The following is a 15,310-nucleotide window of genomic DNA, read 5'->3' as shown; positions in this document are numbered from 1 at the left end:
TATAACTTACGAAACTCTATAGTATTACTTGGGAAGCGTTAAATCATGATTTGGAATGTCATTAGGTACAATTTGAAATGCATCAAGGGTATAAACATTTAAAATACCTCGAATGACCAACTGAAATTATTACGGAACGACTTGAGATGCCCTAAGGAACGACTTTAGAAGCCTTAAGGAACGACTTTAGAAACTCTATGGTATGACTTGAGAAGCTCTATAGTATTACTTGGGAAGCGTCAAATCATGACTTGGAATGTCACTAGGTACAATTTGAAATGCATCAACAGTATAAGCATTTCAAATAACTCGAGTTACGAATTGAAATTTTCAACGAACGACTTAGGATGTCCTAAGGAACGACTGTAAATGCCCTAAGGAACAACTTGAGAAACTCTTTGGTATGACTTGGGTAGCGACAAAACATGACATAGGATATTACTAGGTACAATTTGAAATGCACCAAGGGTTTAAAAGTTTAAAATACCTCGATGTACGAACTGAAATTTTCAAGAATTGAGATGCCTTGAGGAATGACTTGAGAAACTCTAGTTTATGATTTTGGAATCGTCAAAACATGATTTGGAATGTCACTAAGTACAATTTGAAATGCACTAAGGGAATAAACATTCAAAATACCTCGAGGTACGAACTGAAATTTTCAAGGAACGACTTGAGAAATTATACGGTATGAATTGGGAAGCGTCAAAACATGACTTCAAATGTCATTAGATACAATTTGAAATGCACCAAGGATTTAAGCATTTAAAATCACTCGAGGTACGAACTGAAATTCTTAAGAAACGACTTAAGATGCTCTGAGGAACGACTTGAGAAATTCTAGGATATGACTTCTATAGTATTACTTGGGAAGCGTCTAATCAAGACTTGAAATGTTTCTAGGTACAATTTGAAATACACCAAGGGAATAAACATTCAAAATCCTTTGAGGTACGAACTGAAATTCTTAAGAAACGACTTGGGATGCCTTAAGGAACGACTTGAGAAACTATAGGGTATGATTTGGGAAGCATTAAAACATGATTTGGAATGTAATTAGATACAATTTGAAATGCGTCATGAGTTTAAGCATTTAAAATCCCTCAAGGTAAGAGTTGAAATTCTCAAGAAACGACTTAGGATGCCCTAAGGAATGACTTGAGAAACTCTAGGGTATAACTTAGGAATCGTCAAAACATGACTTGGAATGTCACTAAGTACAATTTGAAATCCACCAAAGATATAATCATTCAAAATCTTTCGAGATATGAACTGAAATTCTCAAGGAACGATTTGGGATACCTTAAGGAACGACTTGAGATACTTTAAGGAACGACTTGAAAAACTATAGAGTATGACTTGGGTAGCGTGAAAACATGACTTAAAATGCCACTAAATACAATTTGAAATGCACCAAGTGTATAAACATTTAAAATATCTCGAGTTACCAACTAAAATTCTCAAGGAACGACTTGGGATGCCCAGAGGAACTACTTGAGAAACTCTATTGTATGAATTGGGAAGTGTTAAAAGATGACTTGGAATGCCACTAGCTACAATTTGAAATGCACCAAGGGTATAAACATTTAAAATACCTCGAGTTACCATCTGAAATTATCACGGAACGACTTGGGATGCCCTAAGGAACGACTTGAGAAACTCTAGGGTATTACTTAAGAAGCGTCAAAATATCACTTGGAATGCCACTAGGTACAATTTGAAATGCACCAATGGTATAAACATTTAAAATATCTCGAGTTACCAGCTGAAATTCTCTCGGAACGACTTGGGATGCCCTAAAGAACGACTTGAGATGCCCAAAGGAACGACTTGAGAAACTCTAGGGTACGACTAAGGAATCGTAAAAATATGACTTGAAATGTCTTTAAGTACATTTTGAAATGCACCAAAGGTATAAACATTCAAAATTTCTCGAGGTACGAACTGAAATTCTCAAGGAACGACTTGGGATGCCCTAAGGAACGACTTGAGATGCCTTAACGAACGATTTGAGAAAATATAGGGTATGATTTTGGAAGCGTCGAAACATGATTCGGAATGTCACTAGATACAATTTGAAATGCACCAAGGGTTTAAGCATTTAAAATCCCTTGAGGTACGAACTGAAATTCTCAATGAACGACTTAGGATGCCCTAAGGAACGACTTGAGATGTCGTAAGGAACGACTTGAGAAACTTTAGGGTATGAATTGGGAAGTGTCAAAACATGACTTGGAATACCACTAGGTGCAATTTGAAATGCACCGTATAAACATTTAAAATATCTCGAGTTACCAACTAAAATTCTCACGGAACGACTTAGGATGCCCTAAGGAACGACTTAAGAAACTCTAGAATATTACTTGGAAAGCGTCAAAACATGACTTGGAATGCCACTAGGTACAATTTGAAATGCACCAAGTATATAAATATTTAAAATACCTCAAGTTACCAACTGAAATTCTCACGGAACGATTTGGAATAACCTAAAGAATGCTTTTAGATGCCCTAAGGAACGACTTGAGAAACTCTTGGGTATGACTTGAGAAACTCTATAGTATTACTTGGGAAGCGTCAAATCAAGACTTGGAATGTCACTAGGTACAATTTGAAATGCACCAATGATATAAACATTTGAAATCCCTCGAGTTACGAATTGAAATTTTCAACGAACAACTTGGGATGTCCTAGAGAACGACTGGAGATTCCCTATGGAACAACTTGAGAAACTCTAAGGTATAACTTGGGTAGTGTCAAAACATGACTTGAGACGTTAATAGGTACAATTTGAAATGCACCAAGGTTATAAACATTTAAAATACCTCGATGTATGAATTGAAATTTTTAAGAAATGACTTGAAACGACTTGAGAAACTCTAGGGTATGACTTAGGAATCTTCAAAACATGACTTGGAATGTCACTAAGCACAATTTGAAATGTACCAAGGGTATAAACATTCAAAATCTCTCGAGGTACGAATTGAAATTCTCAAGGAACGACTTGAGATGCATTAAGGAACGATTTGAGATGGCTTAAGGAACAACTTGAGAAACTATAACGAAAACATGACTTGAAATGTCACTAGACAAAATTTGAAATGCACTAAAGTTTTAAGCATTTAAAATCCTTCGAGACATGAACTAATATTCTCAATGAACGACTTTGTCTATTTTAATTTATTTTTGATTAATGGATATGTTGAATTAATTCTATCTTGTCAATCGTTTTCCTAGGCTTTTTAAAATATTTAAAACCTATGTACTTTCTGCTGCACCTAGAATATGTTTTTCGAACAATCTGTATTAGAAATTTAGAACCTGCTTTTCTTAAGATATAGTTATTAATGCTACTAGAATTAAGGTTTGCATGCTAATAGCCAAAAGTTTCTTGATGAAATATGCTTTTTTGATTGCTTGCTGGTAGATTTTGATCTCTCAAAGAAACCTCCAAATTCTATTTTGGTTGAACGAGATTCGGGAAGAAGTCCTTTTTGTAGAAGTTGTTAATTAAGTATTATCAGAATCAGTTTATTGAAGTAATTGTAGCATGAAAGCATGTGAATGTTATAGAATCCTTGTCAGGACTGAAAAATGATACAAATTTGAGATCCTTAGCACTACTCTTTCTACTCTATGAATTTTAGCACAATGTATTGTACCATATCATTTATAAAAATTCACATTTAGAGTACTTGTACACATTCATGTTGATGATAAAATACTGTTCACATAGAATGAATTATCAAAGTCTCTGCATGTTTATCCCTTTTGCCACACAAATTTATTAAGTATATTAGAATCAGTTTATACCAGAAAATTCAGACTACTCTGCCCCTTAGATTCACAATTCACACAGAAAAACCAGAGTAGAGAGGGAGAGAATATTAACTGAAATCAAACAAACCATTACGTATATATATTAGTCGGGGATAACTTCACGAATTCGAAAACATGGGCAGAAGCAGCGAAACAAATGGATGCCAAAGTTAATTACACAACCAAAGACTCCAGCAGATCTCTCCCTTGTCTCTCTGGGTGTATGCATTTGTGTTTGTGCTTGTGCTTGTGCAACTGGTATGCCATACACAGGATTTGGAACCATATATTGCTGATAAGATGAGGTTGGATTTGGATAGAGTTGGCTGCTGCTGCTATTCAAAGCACTTTCTTGCTGTTGTGGAGCAGGCTGGAGGAGCTCAGGCGCCCAAAGGGTGTCATGGGTGTACTCCTCAGCATCAAACTCCAGCCATGGTTGTAAGGGTGGAGCCGAGGGCTGAGTTGAGTAGGATGAGGAGGAGCATGAGCATGAGCAGCAACAATGATGTGGCGGCGGCGGTGGCAGAGGTGGTGGGGGAGGATAATAGGGGAGATGATGAGTCTTCTTCTTTCTCTTCTTTCTGGACCAGAACTTAAGCTTCTTCACAGCTTTGATCATTTTCTACTCCATGCATATAACATATATATCAAAGTATGCCATGGTCCTAACTCACAACTTGGGCTTTTTAAGAGCTTTGGTGTGGTATCTTCCTTGTAAAGAAAAGGAGCGTTGCATCTATCGTTTGCTTTTCAATTTTCAAATCTTCTGACCGTTGGCCCATCCACTGACACCTACTCTTTTTAAGTTCACTTTTTTTTAAAAGAGAAAAAAACTGTCATGTTTTTTTGTCCCATTCTTAGCATTTAAAGACCATGAATAATCTCATGGCCAACAAAAAAACAAAGAACATGAATAATCATTATACTCTAAAAATTTAAATTTATCTCTCCATTTGTAAGAATGGAACGAACCCAAAATCTTAAAATTAATGGTGAATGAGTCAATGTACATCAAGTTAACATAAACTCCTCAAAATTCAGTCCAATATTCATTCACACTATCTATCCATCTAATCCAACTTTTAGTCAGTTTCAATAACTCCAACAGATATTCACACTATCTCTAATCCAACTTTTACTCAGTTATAGTGTAAAATGTGCTCTACTCCTACGTTTACTCAGTTTTTAGACCAAAAAAACTCTTATTCAGTTTTGATAACTCCAACAGATTGCATTGGGCCTAAAACCAACGTGAATGAGTATTGTTCATACCCACTGGCAACGCCTTTTTACTTTTTTCCTCAAATTTGTGTCTGTCCAGAAAATAATTGTAGATCCAAAAAGCTTGATGTAATTAAGTTTTGCCAAAGTTAAATAATTTTGAAGCAACGATTACATGTAGGCTGTAGCCAACCTGTTCATCCGCTTGCTTGTCCCTGTGGAATGTGGAGTCAAGTTTTCCCCAGTTTTTTCTTGTTTTTGGGTTTAGCACTAAGGTCTCCCTAGGTCACATAATGTTGCCCTTTCATGGGAATGTAACAAAATTAGACTGTTCGACATGCCTTGACAATAAGGTCAATTTTCTCTGCTGCTGAACGAAGAGATGTACAGACAAGGGAAGGGCAATAATAACAAAACAGTCATCCGTGCAGCATCGTTGGACAAAAAATTAGACGCATTGTATTTGTAAGCATGATGAAGCCTATATATATATATATTTATGTACAAAAGCTCGATTCAACATGTCTTGACAACAAAGCACCGAAAAAATACATTGAAAGACGAAGAGCATGGACTCTGCCACTTCATACACAACAGAAAAACTTGGGTATCCCATTTGGATCCAAACAAGCAAGCACTATGAGATCCTCTTGGCAAACCTAAACTACAACAATAACCAAAACACCCAAACTGTGTCGCAAGCAGTGACTCACCAGAGCATGTGCACAAGGGCGGCCCTATCCATTCCAGCTTGAATAGTTTGCCATAGACAGCATCATCCGTGCAGACAGAATCTCATGTGACCATCAAGTTTCATTTTCTTTTTATAATTTTTTTTTTCAATGTTCATTATATAGCTAGAGCCTAGAGACATGGGGGAAGATCAGTGATTCAGTATGCAAGCCCCACAATCGATGTCTGGTCTTCAGTGTTGATTGCTGCTTCAGAATCCGGTTTGCCTAGTTTCACTTCTTCAGTGAGCGGAAGTTTTATCTTGGGCAACAACCTCTTGACTTCCTCTGATGTGTAGATAAAAATCTTCCTCACCATGCTGCAGAACTCACTGCAATAAAATACATAGATTTTACATTATGGAAATTCATAATGGGTAGCAATTTAATGTTAGATATACTTAAATCCATATGACCACATTAGAACAATTATATTCATTTCAAGAGGATACAGAGAACCCTAGAGCAAACAAAGTTCAGTTTCCCAGAGAAAAACAGGTGGAACATTCAACATCATTCATTTCATCTACTTGCGAGTTGTAACTTGTAACCAGCAATGAAAAAAACATGAAGCAACAATGAGCAGATCGACCATAATGAAATTGAGAGGGTTCAAACATCTATAGGCTATCTGATTTATACACTCAACATAAGCTACAATTGAAACACTTGACAATTAATCTTCAGGTGTGAGACTCAAATGAAAAATTAAGGAGTTGGTCAGGTGAACTTACTGCCATGGGTCATCCCCAACCATCATCATGTCATCCTCATCGTCTGTGTAGACAACCTGCCATTTCTTCGTAGATCCACAGAGCTCACCTTCAATATCAAACATCTCTTCCAGTTTCTTAAGCAGATCCTCATACCGCTCAAAGCGGGTCAAATCTACAGCTCTTCCCACAGCAATCCCTTGCATGTGAACCTAAGTGGAAGTTTTTCAAAAAAGAAAAATTCTATCAGATAGTTGCCACAAACACCCAAGACCCAACTGACTTCTGAAAAAGGAGAGGAGACTAACAACCAGCATGAATTCCAATTCAGTGATACTGTTGTCATAAATGACCAAGACCCCAAACAGAATTTCATTTGGGTAAAAAGAATGGTAAGATCCTTGCTCAAAACCAGCATGAATTCCAATTCAGTGATACTGTTGTCATAAATGACCAAGACCCCAAACAGAATTTCATTTGGGTAAAAAGAATGGTAAGATCCTTGCTCAAAGCACCAAGATAGCAAAGGAATAGAATACAAAAGCCGGTAAAAAAAAAAAGGCTTTTTAACATTTTACCCACCTGAATTTTGGAGTCAATCTCACTTCACCACCTAAAAAAAAAAATTGTGCTAATTTATCACCTGAAATAAAAATTTGTTGCAATGTACCACCTCTTGCTCATTTTGTCTAAACTTTTGTTAAAAATAAGGGTGTTTTGATCTTTTTTAAGTTCCTATTGTTAGAATAAAAATGATTTTTTTATATTTTACCCGCTTTGACACAATAGAAACTTACTTTAAAATACCAAAACAAATTTTTTTTTAACAAAAATTTAGACAAAATGAGCTAGAGGTGGTACATTGCAACAAATTTTTAATTCAGGTGGTAAACTGGCACAATTTTTTTTTTAGGTGGTGAAGTGAGATTGACTGCAAAGTTCAGGTGGGTAAAGTGTAATAAAGCCAAAAAAAAAAAAAAGCATTCAAGTTTAGACATCAATATTTACAAGCCCGGAGCTTAACCAAAACTGCACAAATGCCAGTAAGAGAGCTGAAAATATTAGACTTAAGGGTCAAAAAAGAGATAAATTACCTTTGTGCAACTCCGGATTTGCCTGCTTTGTAATTCCTGGTGTGAGCGCAGGCATGACTTCTCGGCATCACAACTTCCTGAAGGAAGATCAGACTGATTGACGTTTGATGGTTCGGAGTGTTGGTCAGATTCGGCATCAAATGATGAAATTGGTCGAATATCCCCCAGTTTTCCAGACACGGTAACCCCAGGTGACGTCTCTTCTACATTAGTGTTGTCAAGTAGTTGAATTCCGAACAGCCTACAGCCATTCCCAGTGCTTTTCCTTTCCCCAGACACTTTGTTCATAACAGGTGAAAAAGACTCCGTTACAGCTTCAACTCGATTAGACCAAAACATTGAGTTCCCAGAAACAGCAGCCAGAGAATTATTCCCCGTAAAACAAAGAGAATTGGCTTTTGAAGCAGAATTATACTTGGGTGATGGATAGAGGTCCCGACTACGCTGTGGATCACTATATGAGAAAGCCGAAGGAGATTCGACTTGGGATTTCCACTCACCTAATACACAGACAAAACACACATTTGGACTCAAAAGTCAACATGCAAATAGATTAAGAATGACACATCACTATGAAAACAATCATACCCAGTCCAGAAAGATCTGGGGATGGTGAAGGTAAAACAGGAGGCCTTGCCCTCTTGTTCCTCACTGTAGGTTGGGTGTTTAGGGGAGTAGTTGCCACCAGTGGTTCCAAGTCCCATGGTGAAACTCTATCTGGTCGCAATATCGATGAGGGTTCATCCCATTGAACCTGAAAAAATAAAATCAGTACTCATTGGAAAAGAAATTATGAATAAGAAAATCGAAAATAAACTTAAATAGAATCCACTAAAAACTATATGTTAGATGCACATCAGAGTAGAGAATCCAATTAATTCCACATTTGATCACGGACACTAGCGTTAAAAAACGTAAAGGATCATAAACAAACTTCCATACCTAAACAATAAGCACCACATATAATTCTATAAGATGCACTACCTTCCTATTTCCCCACTGCTTAGTGGAAAAATAAAAAAAACCAGGACAAAGTTTACAAAGTGATAGTCACAATCAGCAGTTAGAGCTCCATTCAGAATTTAACTAAGGAAAAAGAAAATTGTGATATTAAATAAAGAATAAATTTCGGGTTAAGAATACAAATGCATGCCCGTTCCTAGTTGTCATGGGAAAGAAAGGCAGAAATAAGAAAGAGATTATTCCCTGGGAGCTTGTCCAGTACCACCATTCATGCATCCAGAAATTTCAAAAAAAAAAAAAAAAAAAATCATACCAGTTTTCAATCTCAAAGGTTAGGAGGCCTACCTGGGTGGATACAAGTAAAGAAAACCATTATGGCACGATTTTTTAGTCTTTTAAGACATTGATTTTTCAAATTGGGAACATGATAATGGAAAAGATATGCCCTTTCCAAAAAAATCCAGAAAATGTGATCATATATGATCAAGAATGAGACTCACCTTATATGCTAGGACCTCACTACATCACCTAGGGAAACTAAACTAGACACCTCATATAAATTTAGTTCTCCGAGAAACACTCTTAACTACTAGAAATTATAACAAGACCTATACTTTAAGTGTTTGTTTGCGATGAAAAGATTTTACGATTTCTTAATAAATATTAAATGGTGCCACCAGATGATTATTCACTTCAACAATCAAATTACTCATCTATTAGTTTCTGAAAGCCAATATGATATTGTACTGACTCAAAACCCAATTAGGTACATTATTGGAAAAATATATATAAACCTTTAGCGATCGCCACTCAGAATTTGCCCATCCAGGTGATGTATTATCTCCAACACCAACAATCGTGCCACTGAACCTGTAATTCCGTAAAAATATTTAGGTTGGAAAATACTAATGACTTCCTTAAAATAAACACTAAACAGGGCAGACATACCTTCTTTCAGGAACTTCCTCACCCTCAAATCTCATCTTAAACCTCATCCCAACAGAGAGCTTGTGACTGCGAGCGTCTAGATACTTGTTGACACTAACAAGGAACTCAGATCGACTAGTTCTGGCACAATTGGAACCAACCAAAATAATTTTTTGTCAGCACACAAAACAAGGACCCATAAGAGGAAGCAGGCTGCAAACCACACAAAAAAAAATTTTAAAATGCCACAACCCAAGAGATATCGCATTCCTCCAACAAGACAGCCATACTCTTAAATGAGTAGATTATGTCAGCACTATTAACCAAATTAAAAACATAACCAAACACATCCAGTCAAATAAACCACCGTCATTCACATTTATACAAAATCAGAATGCCATATGTAAGACATCACAGCCTGAGAAATTACCCATACTCAAATTACAACACATAAGAAATAATATAGAAATTCATTGCCCTCCTCGAGTTGAGCAAAAGAGACAGACCTTGGCTTGTAGAAGACAGAAAATAGTGTCCCAGTAGCAGTGGCATGAGATGCAGTAGCTAGAACTCCAAGATGCATGCTGTGACTAGAAATAACAGAAGATGGCATATTGTTTGGTTGTCTCATGAGTCTCCTTACTCCAACACGCAGCTCTCCATTTTCACCTCTGGAACATACATGTAATACGTAAACAAATAATGCAATGATATAATGATAAAAGTAAAAGAAAAAAAAAAGAAGAAAAATAATTAATCCTCTAGGTTTACCACAGACTTGCCTTAGGAATATGAAGGCATCACCAGCTACTAATTTTTTAGAACTAACAAAAACACTCCACCCAGTTGTGAGTAAGTGGCGCCTAGGTTGCCCTGGATTTTTTAAGAAGAGAAAAACATGTAATAGCAATAAAAGCTTAGTACCTCACTAACACACTGAAAACAGCATAAAATTAAGGCAACAAAACAACACAATATCATCAAATCCCAGCCATCATGGCTAATATGTGGATACAAATATGTCACAGCATACAGATGCTAGATCGAAAAGGCATGATTTTCACAGTAAAGAAAAGGAGAAAATATACGGTCTTGAAGAAACGAGTACAAATAATAGAGAAAGATTTGGAAAATGAGTACAATATATAGGGCAAGATGTTGAAGAAATGAGTACAATAAATAGATAAAGATAAGTGTACAATAAATGAGTGCAATCACAATAAGTATTCATATAAGTGTAATTAGTAAACCATTCAAAAGAAAAATAAAAAAACCAACCTCGAAATATGTGCCGAAAATGCCATTCATTTCCATGCAAATCAGTAGCTACCAATTCTTGCCATGGAGGCTGTTGAGACATATCCTGAAAGGAAATGAAAATTACGCAAGGCAGGAGAAATGAGCCAACCCCACCCAAGGGAAAAAAGAAGAAAAAAAAGACAGATATGCAAGCATATTATATAAATAAGGTGGAAATTGACAAAGAACATAAAAATGATGCTAACCAGTGGTGGCAGACAATCATCAGCATGCCTCCGAAGGACAGAGAATCCACCATGTGTGCTTGTGTCAGAAGCAGTAAGTGTCTTGCAAAATGAATGGACCGTACACCGTGGAGCTTCTGGCAGTGGAGAATCTGGGCTTGTCACCTCACTTTGCTGATCCATGAAGGAAAATAAAATTATGACTGGATACAATAAACAACTACAAAGAACACACTTTAAAATTGGCTAATATTTTCACAAGTTATGATTATTTGGAGGGAGAGATGACTCACATCTGCTTCTGGTAGCAGAGTAACTTGTGCATAAACTTCATCTGTTTCGGGTTCAGCCTACACTCAGGTTTAAGTACTAATCATACAACTAGAAGAATGAGCCAATTACTGATGCAAAGCAAAAAGAATATCCATTATGACAAACTAAAATAAACATGATGTCACCTACCCGAAGCTGAACATTAACAACTTTACATAAAATTTTGGATGGCAGATTGAATGAAGGCATTTGCTGCTCTGACCCCTGATGCATTGATGCTTCAAGCTATAAAAAAAAAAAAAAGTAATTGAGATAGATAACATAAAATAATACATTTTTTCCTAAAAAAAAAAAAAATCTAAAGACAAGATATGGTTTGTCCATTATTCTTAAAGACTACAGGTATTTAATATTTTTCAATTAATCCATGCCATAATTTATAATTGGTCACTGACATTATTAAGAAAATATCATTTGAAAGGATGAAGTTATACAATTTCAACCCACTGTACCAATAAACCCAAGTACTAAGGATAAAAACAGTACAGGTACCAGTAAGATAAACTTAGAGCTCCAAAATACCTGTTCCATGTGACCCTGTGGAAAGTAATAAACTCGCTCCCCTTCACGTGGAAGGGTTACAAGGGGTCCAGCACAAGCATGCCATAGTTCCTTAAACAAAGCATCACCAGTTGTCCCTATAAGCAATAATCAACAAATTTTAGCCTTCACAAAGAGGGGAGGTAAGAAGTACTATAGGCCCAGCGTGCACACACCACATTAACCCACTCAGACAAATGCATTTCCAGCCCATTAGAAACCACATGCTATAATGATAAGAATTCTATTAACTAACTAGATGCAAAAAAAAAAAAAAATGCAATTCAGATATAAGCATTAAACAAGTTACACAACATCAGAACAGCATACTATATTGTTTTTTCTTACCTTATTGTTGCATCAGGATATTAGATGATTTAAATGGTTTGATTTCATCTTATCATCCTAATTTAAACTACATAAATGCCCTAGATGTATCCCATTATATAGATCACTATCCACTAAATGCAAGTAGCGTACGAGGTGACCATCACATTACAAGGGGAATAATTCTGCAACTTGGCCATGAGTCGTGATAAACATTAATTAAAAAAAATTAAAAAAATGGTAAAATGAGTTTCCAAAAGTGAGGGAATTCTTAAGGTCTATGAAAACTCAAGTATTCCAGTTGTATTAAACCGTCCATTATTTAGCCTTCTGTAAGCAAACTCGACATGCTCTAGCTCATTCACTGCCCATCAGTAAAAATGTTAAGACAAATGTGAACCTATATCTTGTCTAGCAAATTAAAATATATTTATGGTAACACATAATTTCAGTAAAAGCATCAGCAAAATAGTTACTTCCAAAATTCTAACCAAACCAATGTCTCAATAAAATTTGCTTCTACATTAATGCATCATCAACAAATATTTATATAAGTCAAATTTCTGTGTATTACACACTTATGATAAACACCATTTAGGTTGATTTATATAGAAACCCTTTTAGGCTAATCTATAATTTTTTCCTTATTTGGTAAATATAAGACTATAGTAACCAAAAGAGCACAAGGTAAAACAATAATTTACCTTCTATTTTAGTATAGCATATTAATAGCAAAAAAAAAAAAAAAACATAATTTTCAGAAATAGTAAGAAGCTTTGTAAATGAGAAACCCAAACCTGCCCGGGAACTGCCTGAGGGATGAATCGAAGCTGAGAATGCCATATCAAAACCAAGCAAATCTTTTCTCACCACTGAAGCTTTTCCTGTGGAAACCCAAGTGTTAAAAGGTTGTTTGCATAACAACAAGACCACCAATACTGCTAAATTAATAGTCCTACCAACTAAATTTAACCCATAAAGTAAAACCCATTAATTACCACCCATAATCAATTCAAAACAAGCTTCAGAACCTGATAGTTAAAGCCTTAAAATTTACACACTGTGCCAGTGAACCCAGCTATGTGCCTTAAATACAGCAACAAAAAACAAAAACAAAAAAAGGTTGAATTTGAAGCTTTAACGCCAAACTGTGAACAATAAAGCGTGAACGGTGAACCTTTTGGGGTCCCCAACCTTTCTTTGCGTAAAAATGGGCAATTTTCAGTAAAGTAAATTTCCAAATGCACTTTTTTGTAGAATTGAAGAAAGGAAAGCAATATTGGAACAAATTTCACAAAGTCTTCGATCCTATACAATCTGAAGCATTTTCTTATATTCAAAATTTCTCACATGCATCATGTTTGATTGCTCACACTTCCCAGCAGAGAAAATGAAAACTTTTCCCTATTTTTGGATCCACAAACATAATTTTACTGACCCCAACCTAGAATCATCCTCCACTCTAAGGGAAAACCAAGAACAAACTTTTACTATTTTTCATTTCTAACAAAAAGCAAAAAATAAATAAATAAATAAGCTTTCCATGTTGTGAGTTACACCATTTTCTCACCAATCAAACAAGAGCCCCAAATCTCTCATAGATTCCGATTTCCCAGTAGGGGACGGACCAAACCTAAAAATATATATAAATAAATAATACAAAAAATAAGTTAAAAATTGAATGAAAGCTTTACTGAGAAGTAATAAGAGTGTACCTCAGAGTTCAGAGAACTGGATAAGGTGGAACGAATCTTAAACTGAACAAGTTTTTAGGGTTTTGAGAAGATCGATTTGGGATTGGGATCGGAGGATGAATGGGTGGGATGATAAGGTCGTGTTTGGTCGAAGCCGACACCACCCCTTCTCTGCCCTCTTTTCTCACACCCTTTTGACTCTGTCTTTTTATTTTATTCAAATTAAAAAATATTTAATACTAATTTGGTTTTTATTTTTTTATTTTTCACAATTTAAGAGTTTTCTTTACCCAGACAGGAACAGGCAGAGAGAGAAAGCGAGCCAGGAGAGAGGGAGAGAGAGAGAGAGAGAGAGAGAGAGAGAGAGAGAGTTGTGTTGGGTGTTGTGTTGTGTTGTGTTGTGTTGGGTGTTGGCTTGGCGTGTTGGGTGGGGTGGGTGCGTAATACGCACCCCTCCTTTCTCTCTCTAGACTCTATCTTGCAATAATTTAAAAAATTAAATAAGATAAATAAATAATAAAAAAGTGGGTGAATAGTGAGAGAGTGGGAACGAACAGCGATCCCATTAGTACCCTGAAATCCCTACAACTTACCCCTTGTGTCTCCTCCCATCCCTTTCAAAATTTTCAATTCAACCTTTTTCTATTCTTATTGACCCAAAGGAATACTTTTTCTATTGTTAACATTTATTATTAATTATCACTTTTATTCTATTAATTCTCTCCTTAAGTTTAGGTACAGTATTACATAATTAATTGCCTCTAATTATGGATTTTTCTAAAATGACCTATTAGTCATGGTCCTATCTTTTTCTTTCCGTCGATACCCATTTATTATTTCCATTTCCAAGCCCTCCACGGCTCCACTCCAATTAAATATAAGAGAACTGCTAATTTGCACATTCATCTGATCATCTCATCATATCTATGCCCATTTCTTCTTTATTTTTATATGTGTTTTGTATCATGTTAAAGAAATGAATGGATGTAGGTGGGTCCATGGTCTTAAATATTGAAATTTTCACCGAAATTTTCGTTTTTTTCATAGGTGAACATTTAGAGACAATCTCAAATAATTTTCGTGTTTTTTTTCAATTTTCTCAAAGCACTCAGCAGTTGCAGGTTGCATCTTCAATTGTTGAGTGCTTGGTAAGAATTGCTGAGTGCTCAATAAAATTTTTGTCATGTAAATTAAGTATTGAGTTGGGTAGATTGTGGATTAAGTTTCTTTTTTATTTTGACCTTTTAGGTAAAGTACCTAATAAATTTTTCTATTCTTCCCTAAACCTAGATTTGACAATTTAAATTAATTCACTTGTGTGGTTTCAATTTTACCAATCGTGTCCATATAATCTAAGTATTTCAATTATTGGCACACAAAATGACCATGTCATGCATGTCAAGGGACTATAGTAAGTAATGATCAAGCTACATGGTTCAAAGCAAAAAGCTAAATGACCAATTTAGT

At 35.7% G+C, this 15,310-nt stretch overlaps 2 protein-coding genes across 2 annotated transcripts; both read right to left on the bottom strand.

The window, feature by feature from the left end:
- Nucleotides 1-3,783: 3,783 nt before the first annotated feature.
- LOC147279751 (homeobox protein) lies at nt 3,784-4,454 on the bottom strand. Its single transcript, XM_086252549.1, has one exon. It carries the CDS (start codon nt 4,433-4,435, stop codon nt 3,920-3,922), a length of 516 nt encoding a protein of 171 aa, XP_086108675.1. The 5' UTR covers nt 4,436-4,454; the 3' UTR covers nt 3,784-3,919.
- A 1,055-nt stretch (nt 4,455-5,509) lies between these two features.
- ARF1 (auxin response factor 1) lies at nt 5,510-14,092 on the bottom strand. The gene is made up of 15 exons (XM_086249502.1): nt 13,865-14,092; nt 12,947-13,033; nt 11,805-11,920; nt 11,412-11,507; nt 11,243-11,299; nt 10,971-11,123; nt 10,744-10,828; nt 10,248-10,338; nt 9,972-10,136; nt 9,487-9,606; nt 9,333-9,408; nt 8,164-8,329; nt 7,576-8,075; nt 6,503-6,693; nt 5,510-6,100 (listed from the first exon to the last, which is right to left on the bottom strand). Exons 2-15 carry the CDS (start codon nt 12,990-12,992, stop codon nt 5,929-5,931), a joined length of 2,034 nt encoding a protein of 677 aa, XP_086105628.1. The 5' UTR covers nt 12,993-13,033; nt 13,865-14,092; the 3' UTR covers nt 5,510-5,928.
- Between the last annotated feature and the right edge of the window lie 1,218 nt (nt 14,093-15,310).

The sequence above is a fragment of the Dryas octopetala genome, chromosome 7 (assembly GCF_963921425.1).
Source record: "Dryas octopetala chromosome 7, drDryOcto1.1, whole genome shotgun sequence".
NCBI classification, from domain to species: Eukaryota; Viridiplantae; Streptophyta; class Magnoliopsida; order Rosales; family Rosaceae; genus Dryas; species Dryas octopetala.
The sequence above is the reverse complement of the archived record's forward strand: the minus strand, read 5'-3'. Positions and strand labels throughout refer to the sequence as shown.